The sequence below is a fragment of the Monodon monoceros genome, unplaced genomic scaffold (genome assembly GCF_005190385.1).
Source record: "Monodon monoceros isolate NGI ecotype Baffin Bay Population unplaced genomic scaffold, NGI_Narwhal_1 Super_Scaffold_12, whole genome shotgun sequence".
Taxonomy (NCBI): domain Eukaryota; kingdom Metazoa; phylum Chordata; class Mammalia; order Artiodactyla; family Monodontidae; genus Monodon; species Monodon monoceros.
The window spans coordinates 151,505,041-151,527,771 of record NW_021703768.1 but is presented as its reverse complement, the minus strand read 5'-3'; the positions used below and the strand labels follow the sequence as shown (position 1 = coordinate 151,527,771).

The following is a 22,731-nucleotide window of genomic DNA, read 5'->3' as shown; positions in this document are numbered from 1 at the left end:
AAAGCCAAGTGGACAGGCACTCTTTCAGTGTCTTACCACCCCACCTGCAGACTTCCTTGTCTTGAGGGAAGAGTTAGCCCTTTTCCTACCTAAGGCCTGTGCAGTCCTTCCTGCCTCCTCAGTCTAACACCAGCTTCCTGCTGTGTGGCTCCAGCCTCTCTGGGCTGTTTCCCGTCAGCAGTTCACTGTGCCCAGTACTCTCTTTTTTGAAAGAAGACTGTCCTTTGAGCATACAACCTCACACTACCCCAGTCTCTTTCCTCTTCACAGAAAAACGTCATCTGCATTTACTCTGCAATTGTCAGCTCACTGCAAATTGTCTTCCACCTCCACTGCTCCACAGAGCCACCAATGAGTTCTTTGTTGCCACATCATTCTCTCCTGTTCCATCTTCTTTTCCACTAGGCAACATCTCACACTTTGTTCTCCTTTTCAAACACTTTTCTTTGGCTCCTCTAACTTCAGCCAAGTGGGGGTGGGGAAAGGGCAATGGGGAGGCCACATTCTCCACATTTCTCACTTCTTCTCTGCCCTCTGTCCTGTCTCCTTTGTGAGCGCCTCTTCCTCTGCCTGGCCCTCCCCCTTGAGGACAGGTCCCTGGGAAAGAGCCATCTAGATAGTGTTGCCTCCCAGGTCATTATGTCCACCTATTTCCTCCCTGCGCTTCATGGTGACATCTCCTGCTGCTGGGCACCTCCTCACACATGTCCTGCAGGTACCCAAACTCAGCATATACCAAACTGAGCGTGTCACCTTTGTCCAAAGAGCCCGCTTTTCCTTCTCCGTTGTCTGTCTAGTTAACGGCACTACCGTCCACCCAGTTGCCTGAACCAGAACCCCAGGTGCCATCTGGGAGGACTACATCATGGTGATGGAGAGCAGCGGGCCTTGGAATTGGACCCCAGTTTGAAACCTGGCTCTGCCATATTTGCTGTATGACCTTGGGCAAATCACTTAACTTCTAAGCCTCAGTTTCTTCCTCCATAAAATGAGAATAACCGTAGAACCTAATTCAAGGCTTTTGCAAGAATAAAATGGAGTGATGCACAGAAAGGTTGGGCAGAGTGAACGCTTGGTCAGTGTAGCTCCTGCAGCAGCAGTAGTGGTTGTTGATATTGATTTCATGACTCATTTCATTCTCTCTCCCCACCCGTAACCAAAAGTCCTGGCTGTGCTACCTCCCAAGTAGCTCACACCCTACTGCCACTGCTTAAAAAGCCTTCCGTGGCTGAACATTGCCCTTAGGGTCAAATCCAGGCTCAAGCATGGCCTGCAGGGCTCTTGAGGATCCAGCCCCTGCTTAGCTTTCCAGCTTCATCTCTCAGTCTGCCCCTATCGCCTTCCTGCCCACTCCCCCCCACCAGAAGAAAACTGTGCTCCAGCTGTCCCTCTGAATGTTTGCATTCCCTAAATATTTCGCCTGTTCCCATTTCCCAGCCTTTCTGTTTCCTTTTGTCTAGAAAGTGCTTGTCTCACACTTCCCAGGATAATCCTGTTCACCCTTCAGTGCTCAGTGAGATACTGCCTTCTCTGGCAACCACCTCCTGATGGCCCAGTCTGGGTTCCCAGAGCACTCTGTGCTTTTTTCCCTGTACCTCTTGTCACTGTCACTCAGAATTAAACAGCCTGTTTGCATGTCCGTCTCCCCTGGCAGATTCAAGTCAGTGAGCAGAGACTGTCTCACACATGACTGAATTCCCAGTGCCTCATAGAATCACAAGTCAAAAAATGATTGTCAAAGGATATTGAAAAACATAAGAACTTTTGAAGATCACCCAACTCTGCCTCTTAATTAGCATGTAATCTAGGGCCAGTTCCTTATTCTTTCCAAAGATGAGTTTCCTCATCTGTAAATTGAGGATAACGACACAGCAAGGGCAGTTGTGAGGATTAAGTGAGACAGCATGGGGAAGTACCAGGCTCATGGTACATAGCAGAAAATGCGTGGTTCTGTGCTTTCTCCTTCTCTCACTACCAAATTATATATGATTCCACGTCACTCCCTCTATACCAGTAGTTTTCAGTCTTTTGTAGAGCAGCAAAACTCTTTTCTGCAATTGAAATCTTCCATGGAACCTCAATTCCTAACAAATAAAAGCAAAGCTGTTTTGGTGCAGAGGAGGAGCAGAGTGAAGGGCCTTCCAGTTCTTTGTCCATCCCCATGGCCTCAGAGCTCTGTAGCATTGAACTCCACGGCACACAGCTGCTCTAGACTGTTTCTCTTCCTCACCTGAGTGCCACATTGCCAAGGTACAGCCTTATTAGTGCCCAGGGAAAGGGGCACACACCCACTCAGGTGTCCTCATAATGACCCTCTGACGTATATAGGTTGGCAGTTTTTCTCCCAAATTTGCAAATGGAGATTTTAAGGTTCAGGGAGAATAAGTGATTTGTCCAAGGTCCCACAGTTGTGGTCCTAGTCAGCTGTGGAGCTAGTATTTTAAGAGAATAAATGACCCTGGGGCACAGGGTCACCTGTTAAGTTGACATTGAGGTGGTCGTAAGACCTCTTTTCTCGCTTTACTCATCCTGTTTCTCCCTCTCCATTCCCAAATCAGCCTGAAATAGGTGAAATGGTGAAATCATCTGGCTCCTAGCACACGACTACCACTTTGTTCCCGTTGGCTTTTTTTTTTTTTTTTTGCGGCCTTTTGCGGCCTCTCACTGTTGTGGCCTCTCCCGTTGCGGAGCACAGGCTCCGGACGCGCAGGCTCAGCGGCCATGGCTCACGGGCCCAGCCGCTCTGCGACAAGTGGGATCTTCCCGGACCGGGACACGAACCCGTGTCCCCTGCATCGGCAGGCGGACTCTCAACCACTGCGCCACCAGGGAAGCCCCCCGTTGGCTTTTGACAACTGTCTCCCATCTCCCTCTAAAGGCCTCCTTAGCCTGCTGGTGCCTTGAGGTTAGGCAGAGGGGTGAGCTGACTCAGCCCACAGACATGCTTTCGCTCTCCAGATCTGACTCTGTCAATGCTGAATGGCAGGGTCCAGCCTTCCTCAGCCTCCTGGTCCTCACCTGGGCAAAGGGGCTGCTTTTACATCTTGCTGTGGGGGCCCCATGTAGCTGTCTGTTGTATGCCACTGGGCATGCTTTAGGCATGGCCTTGATTGCCCGAGGCCAACTAAGCACTGGGTGGCCTTCCTGTGGGAACTTGGCCCTCTCCAATAGCCTCCCTTATGCGACATCAGGAGGGCACACACATTCCCGGCCACCCAGAGCAGTCTGCTCTACCATGGTAGTCTCACAACCCCACATCTTCCTTCTTGAAAGACCTACCTGATGTCATGGCTTCTTTTCCCCTACCACCTGCAGAATTGGAGAGAATGCCTCTGTAGCAGCCATCTTCCTTAATGCATCCCCACGTTGGTCTTCACTCCAGAATTACTGTCCCCATTTTGCAGATGAGTCCACTGAGGCTCAGCAAGTGAGTGAGTTGTTTAAGCTTATGCCTGGGAGGCAGATCCTATCCCTTTTGAGTCCTAGCCGCCTTCGCTTTTTTAGGCCCTAGAACTGCTACTGGGGCCCTGGATGAACAAGATGTAAAAACCCTATCCTCTGTGGGTATAACTGCCTCCATCCCCAGGATATGTACCTATCTGATTGCATTTCATCCTCATTACTGCAGGGTGAGCAGGCCAGGATTGCCAGGCCCTGCCTCTAGCCAGTTAGTGGCAAAGCTGGGCCAGAGGCAGACATGTCAGGTGTCGCATTGTGCCTGGCAGCTGCCAAGGCCCTGCGGAAACTGCCTCTTGTATTGGCAGGAAAAGGAGAAGGCCCAGTTGGCAGCAGAAGCTCTAAAGCAGGCAAATCGTAGTGTTTCTGGAAGCCGGGAGCTGAGGCCTACCAGGGAGAGGCTCTTGGAGTGGCCCAATCAGGAGCTGGATCGGGTCAACAGCTTTCTGAGCAGCCGTCTACAGGAGATCAAGAACACTGTCAAGGACTCCATCTGCGCCAGCTTCAGTGTGTGTGAGCTCAGCATGAACAGCAATGTCTTCACTAAAGAGGGGGCTGCTGAGCCAGAGCCTCAGAGTCTAGCCCCCTCAAACCTCAATGGCTCCTCAGAGCAACGGCCTGACATTAACCTTGACCTGTCCCCTTTGACTTTGGGCTCCCCTCAGAACCATATGTTACATGCTCCAGGCGAGCCAGCCCCACCATGGGCAGAAATGAGAAGTCTCCACCCACCATGGACAGAGGTGAGGGGCCCCCCTCCTGGTATCATCCCAGAGAATGGGCTAGTGAGGAGACTCAACACCGTGCCCAACCTGTCCCGGGTGATCTGGGTCAAGACACCCAAGCCAGGTAACCCTAGCTCTGAGGAGCTAAGTGTAAAGGAGGTCCCTTGTTGCAAGCAGGAGCTGCCTGAGCCTGTGGCCTCAGGTGGCAAGCCACGGAAGGGCAAGAGACAGGGTAGTCAGGCCAAGAAGAGCAAGGTGAGCCCAGCTCCCCAGTCCCCAGCCTGCCTTGAGACTCCCAGTGCCAAGAGCCAGACCCCCAGCCCCAAGCAGCCAAGCAAGGCCCCAGAGCCTCCCAGAGTGGACAGCTGTGCCGAGGCTGGAAAAGGGAGCCAGGGGACCCGACCAGGACCAGGCTGGGCTAGCAGCCCCAAAGCTGACAAGGAGAAGGGCAGCTCCTGGCAAAACTGGCGAGGTGAAGCCAAGGCACAGCCTCTGGAGCAGGAGTCTGTGCAGCCCCCAGGCCCAGCAAGGCCACAGAGCTTGCCACAGGGCAAGGCCCGCAGCCGCCGGAGCCGCAACAAGCAGGAGAAGTCAGCCTCCTCCTTGGGTGAGTGCACCAGGAACTGAGTGGCTGACCCCCGACCCAGCCAGGCCATGGGGTGGAGGGCAGTCCTCACATGTGAGCAGCATTGCCCCAAAAGCATGACCCAGACGCCTGGCTGTGAGCACTGAGCCCTCCTGGCTGTGTCTTCCTAGACGATGTGTTCCTGCCCAAGGACATGGATGGGGTGGAGATGGATGAGACTGACCGGGAGGTGGAGTATTTCAAGAGGTAGGTATGAGGCTGCCTGCTCTCCCGCTCACGGTGGACTCCAGGGCCCCCCCTGACACACACACACACTCAAGCCTCAGAAAGGCCTCACCCTCAGCCATGTGCCCTTGGAGGGAGAGCTTGTCCAGCCCCTCCTGGCTCTCTCCCACCAGCCTATCTGCTGGGACACAGGTAGCCAGGATGATTTGGCAGGACAGGTCATCTGGGAAGGTGCAAGGGACAGGGAGCAGGAGGCATGTCAGACCCCAAGAACAAGGGCTTTCTCCAGTTTTATTCACCTCCACTTCCTCTGCTCTGCCTGGGATGAGTTTGGGGGGCAGAGGCAAATCAAACACAGTCCATCTAGGTGGGGAGAGAGAGCCATAAACATACAATCCAGTGATAAGTGCTGTCCGAGGAGTAAGGGCATGGGGCTAGGGCCTAGGAATGGCCAAGCTGAGAGGTGGGGTGGCCAGGGCAGCCCTCCCAAAAGTGGTAACCTGGCTGAAACGTGAGGAATAGGAATGAGTGGGCCAAGTAAAATGAAAACAGTTTGAGGGCAGAAGAAACACATTATCCTTGAAGGAACAGAAGGCATCTCAGTATAGCTAGAGTAAAATACAGGGTGAGGAGGGAGGCTGTATCCTAAGGCATTGTCACTCTCTTTACACATTGTCCCCTGGGCCTGTGGGCATCTCATCCAGGAAGCCCCATACTGCTAGACCCCAACACCTGGGAGCCAGAGGGGTTGTGCAGAGCTGACCTGGTTTCTTTAGTGACCATGATACACACGTCTAGAAGAGGGTCCAATGGAGAGAGGAGGGAACCTCTGATTGTGCTTCTCTGGCATCTCCCGAACCTAACAGGTTCTGTTTGGATTCTGCAAAGCAAACGCGTCAGAAAGTTGCCGTGAACTGGACCAACTTCAGCCTCAAGAAAACCACTCCCAGCACAGCTCAGTGAGGTATAGAGACCCCCTTCAAGTGTTGCATGCACCCCCTCTTCCCATGCTGTGCCACCTTTTGTGCCCCTGCCAGGCCATTTCATGCTCTGGGGCATAGAGAGTTGGACTAGGTGCTCGGCTGGCCACATCTCTTCTCCTGAGAGCCCTCCTGTTTGTGTTCCTGAAGGGCCCTTCCAGCCCTGCTATCTCCTGGGGTATCACTGCCAGGCTTCTACTTCCCTCACCAGCTGCCTCCCAAAGTGTCCAGGAGGCCATGGGCCTCAGAGGGCTGCCCCCATGCCCGACATTATCAGCCTGAGGGTTGAATCTCGTTTGCCTGGCCTGGCTTCTGCACGCAGGCTACCAAGGTGCTTCCGAGTTGAAGCCATGCGTAAAGGACACAGCCCCAGGGGAACAGTGACAGGGCAGCCATGCTAGACCAAGGCCTTGGAAGTCATTTAGGCATAGAGGAATAGGTGGACCCTCTTCCCCAAACAGGACAGATTGCATGAGGAAATTGGTAGTGAAACCGCCTCCTGGAAGAAGAGCTTGGCCCCCACCTGGGCTCTGGCCTCCTCTCCCAGTCACCTGCAAGGGTCCTTTTGTCTGAAATATTGACATATCAGATGATGTTCCAGGCTGAAAACTGAGAAGGCAGTGGTGGGCAGGGAACCAAGGGCAAAAGAGATGGCTGTCTGGCAGGCCTTGGTCCTGGGCTTGGGGCTTAATGGCTGTGCAGTGCCATAGTTCACCCTAAGATGCATCCCTGGGGTCAGGCCTTTTCTGGCTGGCAACCACACAGCTGCCTTCAAGGCAACAGGAAGCTGGGGCAAGTGGGCTGAGCTCAGGGACCCCCCAGGAGGATGTCCTCACCTGTCCTCTTCCTCCTCTTTCCAGTGCCAGGGAAACAGACTTCTGGACCCTGGGCTGAGTCCCCGAGTCCCGTTTTGGGTGAGGATCCCCCCACCCTTGACACTGACCTCAGCTTCCCAGGGGCAGCCTTCGGGGCTGGGCTCCCTATGGCACCTTTGTACTACCCCAGAGTCAGGACTGTCCTCAGACTCACCTCATCCCCTCTGCTCTGTGGGCCTGGGCTTCCTGATCCTTTGCCAGACTGATACATCCATGCCTCCAGGAGCTTCTGCTAGGGCTGGGTTGCCCTCCTGCCTTTCTTCACTTCTACAAGAACCAGGAGCTACAAGGACCCCAGGCACCTTCATCTGTTGCCCTTCATGAGAGAAAATGGGTCACACCTCCTCCCACAGCTCAATGCCCCTGTCATCTAGGAAACCTCATCCAGCCATAATCTTCTCCCACTTCCTCTTGGCTGATCTCTTTCTCAAGACAGGGGATGCTCCCCTCCAGTGAATGCTCTTCTCTGACCTTCTCCACCCTCCTCATAGCGTGATTGTGAGCCCCAAGTGCGTTAAGAAAGCAGTGCTGGCACAGACTCGGGACCCAGCCCGGGCCATGTACCTGGAGCCTGAGGCAGGAGTCTTGAGTGCATAGGTGACCTCTTCACTGTCAACAGGAGCGCAATGCCAGAGGCTGGCCTCTTATTCCACCCTGGCCTACAGCAGAGCGTTGTGGGCTCCTCGAGTGTTGTCCACTTTGCTTGAGATTTAGGATGATGTTCACTGGGGTGGGGGCTCTGTCCCCCAACTGTGACTTAATCTTCATCCCCTGCTGGAGGTGATCGTCTGTTCAGTGTTTTCAGCCCAGGGGACAAAAATAGTAGGCAGCTGTTCCTGCCTCCATGGGCATCTGTGGAGACTCAGAGCCAGCATGGGGAGGCTAGGGTGGGAGCCATTGCTCACCATGTGGCCATGCTCTTCTGTTTTCTCAGCCCCTGCCAGATCAAGCTTCTTCAGGGTGTCCTGAGACCTTGACTGCCAGCTGAAGGTCTATACCTTTTCCTTCACATCGCCACCCACCTGCCCAAGACCCTCCTTGCCATCCCAGACCAACCAAAAGCTGAATAGATGCCGTGTGTGCTGGGGCCCCTCAGGACCTCTGCAGAACTGCTTCCTGGTGCTACGCAGCCTCCACATTCAGAGCCCGGGGGCTGGGCTGGCCTTTGAGTTTGGGGGCTGATGGTACTGCTGGCCCAACACTGCTTTCTTTGTGTTTGGTATTTTGTTTTTGTTTTACTTGTTTTTTCAATTCTTTTTGATACTGTGAAGATCTTTCCTGCCGAAAGATAAAGCAACATTTGGACACAGAGTTGGTATGTTGGTGGTTCGCTTGTCTGGGTGGGGAGTGAGGGTGAAGGATGTACTCAGAAGCATTGGAGTCCTTCTTAGTCATTAACCTTCTTGAGCATATGCTACCTGTCAACAGGTTGGCATCGTTTCTGCTTAATTCTCGAAGCAATGCTAAGTGGGACTGTTATTCCATTTTACAGATGTGGAAATTAAAGCTCAGACAAGAAGGTGACTCTACTGAGTTCAGTTTGACCAACTATGATTAGAGCATAGGCCTGTATGCCAGCAGCATCTGTGCCATTTCACCCATTGGGAGGACTCTGGTATGGAAACCCTGAGCAACCCCTTCCCCACACTGTCTTAGTTTCCCTCCCTCCAAGATGGGTGAGTTGGAGGGGTGCAACTTCATGTCTGTGCAGCTGATTTGAGAAGGTATCAGGGGAAGGCTTGAGGACTTTGTGAACTGTGCATCTATAGCCTGGACGACTGGAGTTGTCAGGGGAAGTTGATGGTAAATGGAGTTTTTATAAATTGGATTTGACTTTACAATGGGAATGGACGTGCAGCCTAAGTAGTTGAGAGTTAGGAGAGTAATGAACTATCTCATCCCCCCCTCCCCACCGTGGATCTGGTTTGTGAATTCAGATTTTAATAGTTTGCTAGAAATGCCTCACACACACTTTTGTTCCGAATCCTTGCCATTTTTCTACTATAACCAACTCTTAGCCTGAGCTCAGTGTGTGGAGCGACAGTGGTAGTGGCGACGCAGTCACTAAGAGCCCTTTGTGGAGTGTTGGGAGCAGAATCGGAAACCAGTCTCTCCTTCCTCCCAGGTTGAACACATATATTCTCTCTCTCTCTCTCTGTCTCTCTCTCTGTCTCTCTCTCTGTCTCCCTCTCTGTCTCTCCCGCCCCCCCCCCCAGTACAAGCGCTTCCTCTTCCAAAGAGGTAAAACAGCATTAACCATGGGCTCACAGTTCCTGGTCCCTTGGCCAATCCCCAAGGAAGTGTGGACGCTTCTGTGAAACTTTTCTCTGTGTATTTATTACCTGTGCTCCTCTCTCCCTTCAGCTCTTACACTAGGCTCCTGCCTTGCAGTTGAATTCTCACAACTATCTAAAATTCTGCTTCATCATTTCAAAGTTGCAGGTCTGATCAAGCAGCCACTTTACATACAGAGAAAGAAGACTTTTGAGAATGGCACTGAGGGCCCTCTAAGCCCGGCCCCTGCCTCTGGCACACTCTCTCCACACCTGATGACCTCAGTCTCCAGCTAGGCCTGGCACCCTCATCTTCCCAGTTAACACTTTGTTCATGAATTCCACCATAACTTTCACATCCCTTTCTTTCAACTGAGAAGCCACTTTTACTGTGAGAATCAAGTTTGCCCTGCGTTTATGCTAATTCCAAAAGTGGTACCTTTTGTGTCTTAGAGATTTCTTAATCTCAAGACCAGTTATCTATGTTTGTCTCCTCACCTAATCTGTAAGGTCCTCACAAGCCAGGTTTGTGTCTTGTTCATCTTTTATCTGCTTCGACACTACGCACAATGCCCAGCACATACTCATGTTTAATATGTGAAGGAAAAAAACAGCACTGACCCATCACTCCTCTTTAAAAGTTCCCAGTGAAGTTGAAATCACCCTGACAGTCTCGGCCCTGCATGCTCTGGGTCTACCTCAAAGCCTTAGCTCTGACTACCCAACCCCACACTGGCCACGTGATCACTTTGTTCCCTGGGAACTTGCACATGGCCAGAACTTCACTCCTGCTAGACCCTCTATCAGGAAGCCTCTCCCTCTCTTGCATTCCCAGCTCTGAGATTCCACACTTCCTTGTAACTTCAGATGCAGGTCTCCTCGAAGCCTTCTCTGGTTCCCCAGTCACTCTCTGAGCTGTGTTACAGCATTTACATTAAATAATCTTTTACATACATATACAGGCCCTCAGTTAAAACCCACCGTCATCATTTTGTTTAGCCCTCACCACTCTGAACATAGGTGTCTCACACAGATGAGAACACCAGTCTGAGCGGCAGCGTGTGTTGAGTCACTTTCTCTTCAAGCCCCGCCCTGCCCTCCTTGGCCCGCTCCGGTTAGTGGGGGCGGGATAGAGAGCGGGGCGGGATCCCAGCTGGCTGGGTCCCACCGCTCCCCGGCCAGGAGAGGGCGCAGTGTCCGCCGGCGGGGGCGTGCCGGGTGACGTCACGCCCTGGGCGAGGCTGGGGACCCAGCGCATCGCCGTCTTCGGGATCAGCAGTCCCCACGACTCAACCCGACTCGGTTTGCGCCTTCAGCGCGTGCTCCAAGTCCTCCAGCGTCCCACAATGCCTTGCCTGACGCTTTCGCCCTCAGACCTGGCAACAGCTGCGTAGCCGCCCACAGGGGGCGGAGACGCCACACCGCAAGACAGGGGCTCAGGAGAAAGTTTGTCCCTCTGCGCGATCCGGCACTTAGAGGTCGTTGCTAGGCGCCGACGTCCGCTTCTTCACATCTGATTGGATCTCATCATAGGCGAGGCGGGGTTTTACCGCGGTGCGCATGCGTGCAGCAGAGGATGGAGGAATCGGAACCCGAGCGGAAGGTGGGAGCCAGGCGGGGGTCCGCGCGGGTGGCGAGCGATCGTGAAGTGGGGGGCGGGGGTCCGGGGCTGACTCGTGTGTATCTGCAGCGGGCTCGCACCGACGAGGCGACTGCCACAGGAAGCCGCTCCGAGGCAGACGATGAGGACGACGAGGACTACGTGCCGTACGTGCCGTTGCGACAGCGCCGGCAACTGCTGGTGAGGGCCCCGGCTCGAGGGTGGAACGAGGGTAGGAGATGGGGGTTTGGTGGTGGGATGGGGGGTGGTCCCCGGTCTGCGGAGTGAGGTGTCAGTACACGGGAGCGTGGTCCCCAGGCAAACGAGGAACTGGCGACCTGATCTGAGGAGTGGGGCAGCTGTGCGCCTCGGGGCACAGAACCCTGTCCCAAAAGCCAGGATCCTGACTCAGGCCCCTGGGCCCAATGCCCCACTGTGCGTTGGGCTCGGCTCTGAGGGGCGCTGGTGGAACCTCAGCTCCAGAAGCTGCTGCAGCGAAGACGCAAGGGAGCTGCGGAAGAGGAGCAGCAGGACAGCGGCAGCGAGGCGCGGGGAGATGAGGACGACATCCCATTGGGCCCTCAGTCCAACGTCAGCCTCCTGGATCAGCACCAGCACCTCAAAGAGAAGGCTGAAGGTGGACTGGGCAGCAGGCGGGAGGCTCAGCTTTGTGCACTGCTTTGGTGTCTCTCTGACACCTTCTGCTTGTTTGGTCAGCCCGCAAGGAGTCTGCCAAAGAGAAGCAACTGAAGGAAGAGGAGAAGATCCTGGAGAGTGTGGCTGAGGGTCGAGGTATGGCTGTAGCTAGGGCAGAGAGGAGGTGGACTGAGCCTCCTCCCCCAGTCCTAGGCATGTTATATTTCAAAGGGCCTGGCCTCTGGGAAGCAGGAACCAGCCCTGAGCCACATCTGTTTCCTCAGCCTTGATGTCAGTGAAGGAGATGGCTAAGGGAATCACGTATGACGATCCAATCAAAACTAGGTATGTCTTTTCAGTCTGGAAAGTCAGTCACTCTTACTTCAGACAGTATGTGGTGGAGACTGGCGGGAACACCCCAAAGCCAGTTGTGCCCAGGGGCTCTCTTGACTCTTGCCACCCACCCACAGTTGGACACCACCCCGTTACGTCCTGAGCATGTCTGAAGAGCGGCATGAGCGTGTACGGAAGAAGTACCACATCTTGGTGGAAGGAGATGGTATCCCACCACCCATCAAGAGCTTCAAGGAAATGAAATTTCCTGCAGGTGCCTGGGAGCTGGGAGCAACACCACAATTTGATAGGGAAATATCTGCAAGGTTGCAGCCTAGCCCTCACCAAGCCAGCAACTGCAGCATTGGGTCTAGTCAGTGGGGATGAGGGATTTGAGAAGGAGAGATTTGTCTTTATTCTCCTTTTTCAGTTGTTGCAACTGTTCATATTTACCAATTTCTGTCATTAGGGAGCTTTGGTGGGCAAGTGATGACAGCCTTAAACAGACCTGGGTGTGAATCCTGCCTCTGCTTAACCTAGAGGCCTTGGACAAGTCTGTGTGTTTGTTTTTCTTTCTTTTTTTTTTTCTGGGTCTTAGTTTCATCATTTGTAACGTGAAGGACGTAGTGCCAACTTTTTGGCTTTGGGGGCTTGTTGAAGTACCTATGAGACACAAGGATGATGCCAGTGTTGTTTTCTGTAGCCATCCTGAGAGGCCTGAAGAAGAAGGGCATCCACCACCCAACACCCATTCAGATCCAGGGAATTCCCACCATGTGAGTGTGAACCTGGTGGCCCTGGGGAGGAGTGGTTGCTAGATGAGAAGCAGTCCCTGTATTCCACTGAACCTGACCCTCAGGCCTCTCTTCTCTCACCAGTCTGTCTGGCCGTGACATGATAGGCATAGCCTTCACGGGTTCAGGCAAGACACTGGTGTTCACTTTGCCGGTCATCATGTTCTGCCTGGAGCAAGAGAAGAGGTTACCTTTCTCTAAGCGTGAAGGGCCCTATGGACTCATTATCTGCCCCTCGGTAAGATAGCCTGGCCTGGAGGGCAGGGTGCAGATGGGGCCACCTTCTGGTGCCAGCCACTGCCCCTGTACCTGCAGCGGGAGCTGGCCCGGCAAACCCACGGCATCCTGGAGTATTACTGCCGCCTGCTGCAGGAGGACAGCTCTCCACTCCTGCGCTGTGCTCTCTGCATCGGGGGCATGTCCGTCAAAGAGCAGATGGAGACCATCCGACAGTGAGTATAGGCACCCCCGCCCCAAGGGCTTCCCCAAAGTCCCTACCTAGACAAGCTAAAGGACCCTTTGCTTTAGCCACTCGACAGATCCTTGCGGAGGCCTCTCATGGGCCCAGCCCTCAATGAGCCCCAGTCTAATGGGGAGGTTGGTTGGGGTGGGACAGAGGGATGTGGTGAGGTACTGTGGGAACACAGCAGATGGAATGGGGGCATCTGGGAGGTCAAAGAGTCGGAGCATTCCAGGCAGAAGGCAAAGAGGTGGGGGCCCCGGGGTGTCCAGGAAGGTCAGGGTTGTTCAGTGTGACCCATTGAGGAGGCTGAGGCTCTGGGGCATGGCTGGACCTGTGCCCTTTCCACACAGTGCAGTTCCCAACAGACATCACTAGATGTCCAGGGTTACAGACAGACCAAACCCAGTTCCTGTTTCATAGGCATTGCTAGTCAGGGAGGTTGCAGACATGGAAAAGATGAGTTCATTGTACTACGAAAGTGAGCCTTTGAGGTCTACAAAGGGAGCTGTGGGAGCACAGGCTGAGCCCTATCTGAAGATTTAGGACCGTCCTCCTGGGGGCAAGAGGAGTGACCTGGGGGAAGGGTGTGTGGGGCCGAGGTGACCACATGGCTTGGGTAGAGCAGTGGAACAGAGTGGTGGTCGAGAAGGTTGCAGCGCTCTCCAGGAGAGCCTTGTGCCGTCCATAGAGCAAGGTGGTGGCAGTGACAAGGAGCGTCAGGTGAGGAGAGATAGGAAAGAGGCTGGAGGGCAGAACAAGGTGGAGTGCCAGCCTCTAGGTAGGGCTTAGCAGGTGGCCCTGCTGTCAGTGTCCCTCCTTGGTCCCCAGTGGTGTGCACATGATGGTGGCCACCCCTGGGCGCCTCATGGATCTGCTACAGAAGAAGATGGTCAGCCTGGATATCTGTCGTTACCTGGCCCTGGACGAGGCTGACCGCATGATCGACATGGGTTTCGAGGGTGACATCCGTACCATCTTCTCCTACTTCAAGGTGCCCTTCCCCACCTGACCGGGACGATCCTGCCACCTTCCCCTTACACACCACATTCAACTCTGGAGGGCCCTAAGGCCCTGTGCTGCCCATCCACTGTCCCAGCCCCTCAGGCTCCCCAGGCCCCACGTGCCCTCAGCCCCAGCCTTCTTCTTTCTCAGGGCCAGCGACAGACTCTACTCTTTAGTGCCACCATGCCTAAGAAGATTCAGAACTTTGCCAAGAGCGCCCTGGTAAAGCCTGTCACGATCAATGTGGGGCGTGCCGGGGCTGCCAGCCTGGATGTCATCCAGGTGGGCAAGCACTCCTGATGGGCAGTCTCACCTGTGAGGGCTGGATCTGGCGAGGCTCCCTTAGTTGATCGGAGCCGGGTGGGGGGCCACCTTGTGGGCACTAGGGGTTTCATTCACAGCCACAGCCCTTAGCAGGAAGCCTTTTCATGGTACCCAGCCCTTGGCAAGAGGCTCTCTGGTCACCTCCTAGCCGGGACTGGGGGCCCATCCTCTGTGGCAGGGCCATGGCTGGTGAGCCTGTTCTCAGGACCACCTAACCTGATCCTGGTGGTGGCAGGAAGTGGAATATGTGAAGGAGGAAGCCAAGATGGTGTACCTGCTTGAGTGCCTGCAGAAGACACCGCCGCCCGTGAGTGCTGCCAGCCAGGCTAGCCCAGGGGCAGCATGCTGGCGGAAGGTTGCGGGGGCGCCCAGGAGTCAGCCCCTGTGACTGGAGTTAGCTTTCCTGGACAGGTGCTCATCTTTGCGGAGAAGAAAGCAGATGTGGACGCCATCCATGAGTACCTGCTCCTCAAGGGGGTCGAGGCTGTGGCCATCCATGGGGGCAAAGGTTAGCGTGGCACGTGCATAGGCATGGACCCCGCTGCCATAGCAGCCCCTCATCTTATCCCTTCCCCTACCTGGCCGGCTTGCCGCTACTCCCCAGACTCTTGCTGTCGCTCTAATAGCTCCTGCCTGACCCTTCCCAGACCAAGAGGAACGGACCAAGGCCATCGAGGCATTCCGGGAGGGCAAGAAGGATGTCCTAGTGGCCACAGACGTAGCCTCCAAGGGCTTGGACTTCCCTGCCATCCAGCACGTCATCAATTATGACATGCCTGAGGAGATCGAGAACTATGGTGGGCTGTTCGGGGGGCTGGGGTTGTGGCCTAGGCCCCAGCCCCTGGGCAGTGGGCCAGATGCACTGTTCCCTCTCTCTGCAGTGCACCGTATCGGCCGCACTGGGCGCTCAGGAAACACAGGCATTGCCACCACCTTCATCAACAAGGCCTGTGGTGAGTCTGCCACCAGGGCCACCTTTGGCTGTCCCCCGGGTCCTCCACCTATGACCAGCCAGGTCCTGGCTACAGGGCCCAGGGCTGGACCTGATGGTTCCCCGCCACCCCCACAGATGAGTCGGTGCTGATGGATCTCAAAGCCCTGCTGCTGGAGGCCAAGCAGAAGGTTCCACCCGTGCTGCAAGTACTGCACTGCGGGGACGAGTCCATGCTGGACATTGGAGGTGACACGGGGTGGGAGACACTAGTCCAATGGGGGCGTGACGGGAACACCACGGAACAAGTCCATTCTGCCCCTCAGTGGTCTGGGGGTCTGATGGGGGCCCAGGGTCTGGGGCACAGAGCCTGGCCCCATCACCATGCTGACCCTCCTCCCCCACCCACCGCTACCCCATTCCCCCAGGAGAGCGTGGCTGTGCCTTCTGTGGGGGCCTGGGCCATCGGATCACCGACTGCCCCAAACTCGAGGCTATGCAGACGAAGCAGGTTAGCAACATCGGCCGCAAGGACTACCTGGCCCACAGCTCCATGGACTTCTGAGCTGGCTGTCATCCCTCTTTCTCTCCAAGGGGCCTCCGTCCCTGGGGCTCCAGCCACCTCCCACACACCCCTGCCCCGTGGGCAAGAAGCCAGCATCCTCGGCCCAGCTGGCCTGGGTTGGGCCAGGCTGGACCTGGCTGCCTGTTCCCTGTGCCCCCCAGAATTACTATTTTTGCTCCTCTTTACCCCAGCTGCCATTAAAACACCAGACTTTTTGGTCTCAGCCTCTGTGTTTTGCCTTCTCTGCCCTGTGCTTCCTGGGCAGGCCTCACCCTCTGACCTCCAGAGCCCCTCTCAGGTAGGGCCTTGGCATCTCCCACCGCTACTGCCACACCTGCTGGTACTCAGTTGTGGAAGGAGCTGCCTACCCAGGTTCCCCTCTGGGGGCTTAGGGTATTTCCTCTAGTCTACCTGGATTTATGACTCAGAGAAGAACCACATTGATGGACCAAGGGGAAATGGTTGGTTGGGTCTACTGGTCTTTCTGGTTGGCTGTTATAATCTCCAGCCCTGCCCCAGCCTCCCTCTTCCTGTCACTGTGTAAAGGTCCTGGGGCTTCTCCTAAGGCCCTTTAGGAGGAGACTTCCTGCCTCAGGCCCCTTGCCCACACAGGCTCCCAGTAGGGAACCCTGTGCTCTGTTTGCCAAGGGGGCAGCAGATGCCACAGGACTGCCACTCAGGCCACAAGCACCCACTGACCCAGCTCTGTGCCCAGGTATCTGCTGAGCTCAGGACACAAATGAGCCAGGCAGATGCCCTCTGAGGAGTTCACAGGTGAGTGGGACAGACAGATCAGCCATGAATAAATGTGGGCAGTGGTCACGGGACTGCTGGCAAATGGGCCAGGATTTCAGCATCTTGCAAGGGGTAGACAGAAAAAGCATTGGTGATAGCTCCTCTGTCCAGGCACTTCATGTGCAAAGCCACATGCTTATCCCAGCAGGACAGCAGTTGCTCAAGCCATGTTTGTCACTTGGTGTGTGGCCTAGGGCAAGTTACTTAATGTTTCTGAACCTTGATTTCCTCATCGCTGAAATGGCAATGAGAATGCAAAGGACATGGTGTCTGAGGCTGCCAGAGCTCAGGGCTGCTTGGGCCACAGTGGGCACAAAGCCAGGTGAATGAGGCCCTTGGAAAAGTTTTCCTGCCCGAGAAGCTACACACCCCACATGTGACCCCCAAACAGTATTCAGCCTGTTTACACATTCCTTCCCAGAGGTGGCACTGAATAAATGAAATGAGGCTGTCCTCAGGATTCAGATTCATATGCAGAGCTCCCATACTGGCCTCCAGGAAGACAAGACTGAAACAGGACTCTAGCAAGAAGCAGAGCTTAAAAAGCCTGTGAGCTCTCCAGGGAACCCGCTGGGGGCGTGCCACCCACGCTCACGTGGCTGGGGCCGTGCCATGAGGGTGGGGCCTTTGTGCTTTCAGACAGCGTGGGGTGGTCTGGGGAGGCCTCCCAGAGGAAGAAGTCCCAGAGCCCTGAGCAGCACGGTGAGAGGTGCCCTGAAGGGGCCAGGCTGGGGGAGGTGGAGGCCAGAATACCCAGCACCCTGAATGCTGGGCCAAGGAGTCCAAGCTAAACCTCAGGGCACTGGGAGCCAGGAAGCATTTAGGGAGGGGAGAGACAGGTTGGTTTGGGGTTAGAGAGGGCCCGGTGGGCCCAGGTGGGGATGTGGTTCAAAGGGGAGATGCCAAAGCTGGCAATGGATAGGGGCTGTGAAGATGGAGAGGAGCAAGTGAACATTAGAACTATTTCCAGAATAAAGACAAGCAGACCAACCAGGACTCCAAGGGGGAAAACAAGGAATTTGCCAGTCTGGCTAGAGAAAGGTCCTGGGGTAGGGACCAGGCTGTGGGAATGGCAGGCCCCAGGGTACACAACAGCCCCAGGATGGGGGAGGGGTAGGAGCTCCTGATTCAGGAGCCAGCCTGCGGTCAGAGGCTCACACCCAGCTGACCCAGGCAGGCACGGGTCATCTGCCCTCAGGTGGTCCAAGGCCCCTGCCTGGCACTAGTGGGTACCTTGGGCCAGCTGGAACCCCAAGGAAGAAATATGTGATACCCTTCACCCCCATCCTAGCTCCTTTTCCGAAGACAGGGCTCCCCTCCCCCAACCCTGCAGCTGCCTCTCTGGACAGAGGGAGGGGGAAGTGGCCAGAAGGGGAAGTGTGAGGAGTTCCCCTCCGGCCCGTCACCGGTCTCCTCAGGCCCTCGGAGCGGCGGCCATGGCCATGGAGCCTCTGGAGACACCCATCAAGGACGGCATCCTCTACCAGCAGCACATCAAGTTTGGCAAGGTGGGGACCCTGGCTGCCAGGCAGCTGCCTAGGACAGATGGTGGGCCTCTGCCCCAGCCTTGGACAGCCCACCAGAACCTGGGAGAATGGGGGTAGGAGTCCAGGTGGGGAATCCAACCCAGGTGTGGGGAAGTGGAACAGAGCCCCATTCTCAGCCTGAGCAGGTCGAGACCCTGCCTCATTTACAGATGGGAAGCCAAGAGCAGGGAGCCAAGAATGGAACCCTTGGGGCAGGGCAGAGCTGTGAGGCTGGTTAATCCAACTGCCTTCCATCCCATCTACTAGTGGCACTGTGGCCCCTCGAGAGGGCTAGAGGCTGAGCTGGAGGAGCCCCCAAAAGTGGAGCTCCATCCTGCAGAAGAGGGCTCAGCTCCTCCCAGCCCTGTCCTGGGGTAGCAGGCCCTGCACACCCACAGCTCAGCTGCAGCTGCTGCCCAGGCAGATAAACTGTCTGTTTCCTTTGCTCGACGCTATTTGCATGTTTCCTTCCTTGCCATCATGAGACTGAGGCCTCCCTCCCGCCCCAGCCCTTGTTCCGTGGCCCAGTTGACCTTTTCTTTACAGGGGGTGGGTGCACCAACAAAGCAGTAGCGTCAGGTGGTCTGCTCTGGCCACTAGATACTTTACAGACATTGCCCAGTAGAAGCCCCAGCCCCGTGTTCTCATAATCTTTTGAGAGACGAGGATCCTAGTGCTTATGGGGGGGTCACAGTTAGGAAAGCGTGGGGTGGATTTGAAGCTAGGGCTGACCGACTCCAAGCACAGACGCTTCCTGCTGCCGGGCTGGCTCTGGCGAGGCATCCTCTGTGGCCTGAAGAGCTGCGAGGCAGAGGCCAGCCTAGGTGGCCAGGAGTGTTTGCTAAGTGGCTTGTGCTAGGCTGAGCTGCAGGGAGAACTGCCACCCGAGGGTCATCTCCCCCATCTTCATCTCCTGCAGAAGTCCTGGAGGAAGGTATGGGGTCTACTGTATGCAGGAGGCCCATCAGGCGTGGCACGGCTAGAGAGCTGGGAGGTCCGGGATGGTGGCCTGGGGCCAACAGGTGACAGGTCTGTGGGGCCTGGCCGGCGAGGAGAGCGGCGGGTCATCCGCCTGGCTGACTGCGTATCCGTGCTGCCGGCTGACGGTGAGAGCTGCCCGCGGGACACTGGTGCCTTCCTGCTCACCACCACGGAGCGAAGCCACCTGCTGGCCGCACAGCACCGCCAGTCTTGGATGGCCCCCATTTGCCAGCTGGCCTTCCCGGTGAGCACAGAGTGGGCGGGTAAGGCATCCAGGGGCCAGCCGGGGAGACCAGTTCACTCACACCTTGTTCATCTCCATGCTCATTCACATCTCATCACTCAGCAAGCACCTGCCAAGCACCTAGAAGCCTGGGAAACAGCCCAGAAGCCCACAGAACAAATCTCAGATGGCCATGCATGCTATGGAGAAAATGAGAGGCTGGGTGGGAGCAGGAGTGAGTAGGGGGATGTTAGGATGGTCCAGGAAGGCTTCTCAGGAGAGGAGAGTGCGCCTGAATCCTTGAGGAAAAATAACCCACCAGGCAAAGATCTGAGGAAAGAGTGTCCTAAACACAGGTCTGAGGAGTCCCCTGAACTAAGGGAGCAGCATGGGCAAGGGCCCAGGGAAAAGCTTGATGTTCAAGCAGCAGAAAGGCCAGTGTGGCTGGAAGGTAAGGAGTGAGAGGGGGCCCAGGAAGAGGCAACAGTGGAGAGTCCGGTGGGAGCCAGCTGAAACTGCCTTGGGCCACATGTGGAGTTTGGGATTCTATTCTGAGTGTGAGGAGAAGCCTTTGGGGGAGTTGGACACAGAAGCTGAGAGTTTTAAAGCTTTACAGGATCCGTGATGGACCAAAAGGAAATGAGTGGCGGTTCCTCAAAAACTAAACATAGAGTTAACATATGACCCAGCAATTCTCCTAGGTGTATACCCAAGAGAACTGAAACAGGTGTTAAAACAAAACTTGTACGAGAATCTTTAGAGCAGCATTGTTCACAATAGCCCAAAGATGCAAACAACGCAAATGTCCATCAACTGATGAATGGATAAACCAAATGCAGTCTATCCATACAACAGAACATTACTTGGCCATAAAAAGGAATGAAGCACTGATACATGCTACAACATGGATGGACCTTGAAAACACGCTAAGTCAGAGAAGCTAGACACTAAGGGCCACACATTGTATGATTCCATTAATGTGAAATACAGAAGAGACAAATCCATAGTGACAGAAAGCAGCTTAGGGGTTGCCAGGGAATGGGGAGAGGGGGGAATGGGAAGTGACAGTTAATGGGTACGGGGCTTCCATTTGGAATGATGATAAAATTCTGAATCATACACTTTAAAATGGTTAAAATGGTAAATTTTATGTTGTATATTTTACCACAATTCTTATAATTAAAAAAAAAAAAAGGAAATAAACAGGAGCAAGGAGACCAGTGGAAAGCCATTGCATTTGACCCTGGCCATGGTACCATGGGCCAAGGTGGTCATGATGGAGAGCTCAGGGTCAGAGCCCAAAGGACATGGTGGGAGATGGGGAAAGAGGCCAGAGATGGGAGGAACAAGTGGCCATTCACTCGTGGGTCCCACCCTTGAAGCTCCCACCCCTTTACTGCTCCAAGCTGTCAGGGACACACACAGGCCGGCCCAGTCGCTGGCCAACCTCAAGAGCAATGGACAGCCTCATTTGTGCCCTCTGCTGTATAGCACTCAGCACCCTCAAGGGGGAGCCGGTGGGGATTGCAGGTGGGGAAATAGGCTCAGAGGGGTGTCCAGGGTCTTGCAGTGTGTCAGGGGCAGAACTGGGACTGGCACTCAAGTCTCTGGGTGCCCTTGCTTGTCATGAACCCCAGAGAAAGGATGTGGGAAGAGGAGTGGATGGGACACTAACCTCTGACCTTGTCCCATTCCCCAGGGCACAGGGGAGAGCTCCCAAGGATCAGGGGAAGCAGAGGCTCCCAAGAAGGGCCTGGTCCAGATGGAGGAGAACTCCATCTACTCCTCCTGGCAGGAAGGTGAGTCGGGGAGGTACAGGGGCAGCCTCAGCCCTAGCACAAACAGGGCTGGGATCTTTCCGGGACGCCCGGGGGCTGTGCTTGTGGCCCTCACGGTGCCGTGCCTGCAGTGGGCGAGTTTCCAGTGGTGGTACAGAGGACGGAGGCAGCCGCCCGCTGCCAGCTGAAGGGGCCCTACCTCCTGCTGCTGGGCCAGGACTCCATCCAGCTGAACGAGCCCGCTAGCCCCCAGGCGCTCTACACCTGGCCCTACCGATTCCTGCGCAAGTTCGGCTCCGACAAGGTGAGGTGCTGGGCGGCCGCCCCACTGGTCCCGCAGGGAAGGGTAGCGGTTGGCGGGCGGCCCCTCAGCCGCTGACTCCCCGTGCCGCCCGTGCCCAGGGCGTGTTCTCCTTTGAAGCCGGCCGCCGCTGCGACTCGGGCGAGGGCCTCTTCGCCTTCATCAGCCCCCGCTCCCGCGACCTATGCGGGGCCGTAGCCGCCGCCATCGCCCGCCAGCGGGAGCGGCTCCCGGAGACGGCGGGGCCCCAGCCCTGCCCCCTGCCGCGGGCCACCTCCCTGCCCTCGCTGGAGCCTCCGGGGGAGCTGCGGGAGGTGCCCCCGGGGCCCGAGGCGCCCGGCTCCTGGAGGGCGCGCGCGGCCGAGGCCGGGCCCCAGAGCCTGCCCCCTCTGCTGGGCCCCGCAGCCTCGGACGAGCCGGCGCCCGCGCTCTACGCGTCGGTGTGCAAGCGGGCCAGCCGGCTTCCGGACGCCGCCGAGCACCTGTACGAGAACCTGTGCGTGCTGGACGCCGGCCCAGCGCCCGACGTCGGCTGTCCGGAGCAGGAGGGCCCGGGCGGCCGCAGCCCCCTGGCCAGCCGCATCTACCACAATAGCCAGGACCTGGGCTGGCCCGGCGCGGCCCATGACAGCCGCCTGGAGGCCCAGTACCGGCGGCTGCTGGAGCTGGAGCTGGCCGACAACGGCGACGAGGCCGGGGCCTCCGCCCGCGCCGGCGCCCACTTGGGCTTCAAGGCCAAGCTGGTGACGCTGCTGAGCCGCGAGCGCAGGAAGGGACCGGCTCCCTGCGACAGGCCGTGACCGAGTATCGTGGCGGCCGGAGGAGAGGAAGGCTCTCTCCCTGGGACAAGAGGGCGGGGGAACAATGGACATCTGCAGACACACCCCCACACTCACTGTAGCCTGGAGGGACAAGGCAGACAGCCTGGGGAGGACCCCTCAGGTGCCCTGCCGGCCCCCAGTGTATAGTGTACAGATTTGCTGGTAATAAAGCCTTTTAGTTCTCCTCTCCATCCCACCTTGCGGCCCACAGTCCATACCTCCTCCCTACGGCTCCTTGCAGTGGCTTGCCCGGGTCCACACAGACCCTCAAACACAGGCATTGCAGCAAACGCCAGTGCCCTGTGCTGGGTTCCAGGGACACACATGACCTGGGCCCGACCTCTGCCACCAGTAGGCTCAAGTCTTCTGGAGCAGGAGGGTGAGATGCAGGTAATTACGGCTCCACGTGGTCCTGTTCAGCAGAAATAACTCCGACAGTAGGGCAGAGGGAGAAATAAGGCTTGCTGATGGGAGAGGTGCCCCCTGAATTGAGTGTGAAGGGCAGGCAGGGCTTCACCAGGCTGGCAGTGAGCCCTGG

General features: G+C 56.2%; 3 protein-coding genes across 16 annotated transcripts in view; all 3 read left to right on the top strand.

The window, feature by feature from the left end:
• The window catches only part of FAM193B (family with sequence similarity 193 member B), a 31,495-nt gene extending 23,337 nt beyond the window's left edge, over nt 1-8,158 (top strand). For all 11 annotated transcript variants that reach the window (XM_029215710.1, XM_029215706.1, XM_029215705.1 and 8 more), the window contains 4 exons: nt 3,765-4,788; nt 4,938-5,013; nt 5,859-5,956; nt 7,782-8,158. In XM_029215710.1, the coding sequence (XP_029071543.1) occupies nt 3,765-4,788; nt 4,938-5,013; nt 5,859-5,955 (1,197 nt within the window). In that variant the 3' untranslated portion in view covers nt 5,956; nt 7,782-8,158. The remainder of the gene's footprint in view (nt 1-3,764; nt 4,789-4,937; nt 5,014-5,858; nt 5,957-7,781) is intronic.
• A 2,223-nt stretch (nt 8,159-10,381) lies between these two features.
• On the top strand, nt 10,382-15,991 carry DDX41 (DEAD-box helicase 41). 2 transcript variants are annotated; one of them, XM_029215711.1, is made up of 17 exons: nt 10,382-10,723; nt 10,811-10,921; nt 11,198-11,357; nt 11,438-11,512; nt 11,641-11,701; nt 11,827-11,963; nt 12,393-12,465; nt 12,568-12,721; nt 12,799-12,935; nt 13,775-13,937; nt 14,099-14,230; nt 14,508-14,579; nt 14,684-14,780; nt 14,920-15,069; nt 15,154-15,225; nt 15,342-15,452; nt 15,632-15,991. In XM_029215711.1, exons 1-17 carry the CDS (start codon nt 10,697-10,699, stop codon nt 15,766-15,768), a joined length of 1,869 nt encoding a protein of 622 aa, XP_029071544.1. In that variant the 5' UTR covers nt 10,382-10,696; the 3' UTR covers nt 15,769-15,991. The 2 variants fall into 2 exon arrangements, with proteins under 2 accessions (XP_029071544.1, XP_029071545.1); XM_029215712.1 differs by lacking the exons at nt 10,382-10,723; nt 10,811-10,921 and having other exon boundaries at nt 10,951-11,357; nt 11,588-11,701; nt 15,632-15,978.
• Nucleotides 15,992-17,229: 1,238 nt separating this feature from the next.
• DOK3 (docking protein 3) lies at nt 17,230-22,383 on the top strand. Of its 3 annotated transcripts, none has more exons than XM_029218911.1 (6): nt 17,230-17,265; nt 17,855-18,071; nt 19,009-19,314; nt 20,993-21,092; nt 21,203-21,375; nt 21,474-22,383. In XM_029218911.1, the coding sequence occupies exons 2-6, from the start codon at nt 18,000-18,002 to the stop codon at nt 22,170-22,172; spliced, it is 1,350 nt and encodes a 449-aa protein (XP_029074744.1). In that variant the 5' UTR covers nt 17,230-17,265; nt 17,855-17,999; the 3' UTR covers nt 22,173-22,383. The 3 variants fall into 3 exon arrangements, with proteins under 3 accessions (XP_029074744.1, XP_029074746.1, XP_029074745.1); XM_029218913.1 differs by having other exon boundaries at nt 17,234-17,265; nt 17,869-18,071; XM_029218912.1 differs by having other exon boundaries at nt 17,246-17,265; nt 17,873-18,071.
• The last annotated feature ends 348 nt before the right edge of the window (nt 22,384-22,731 follow it).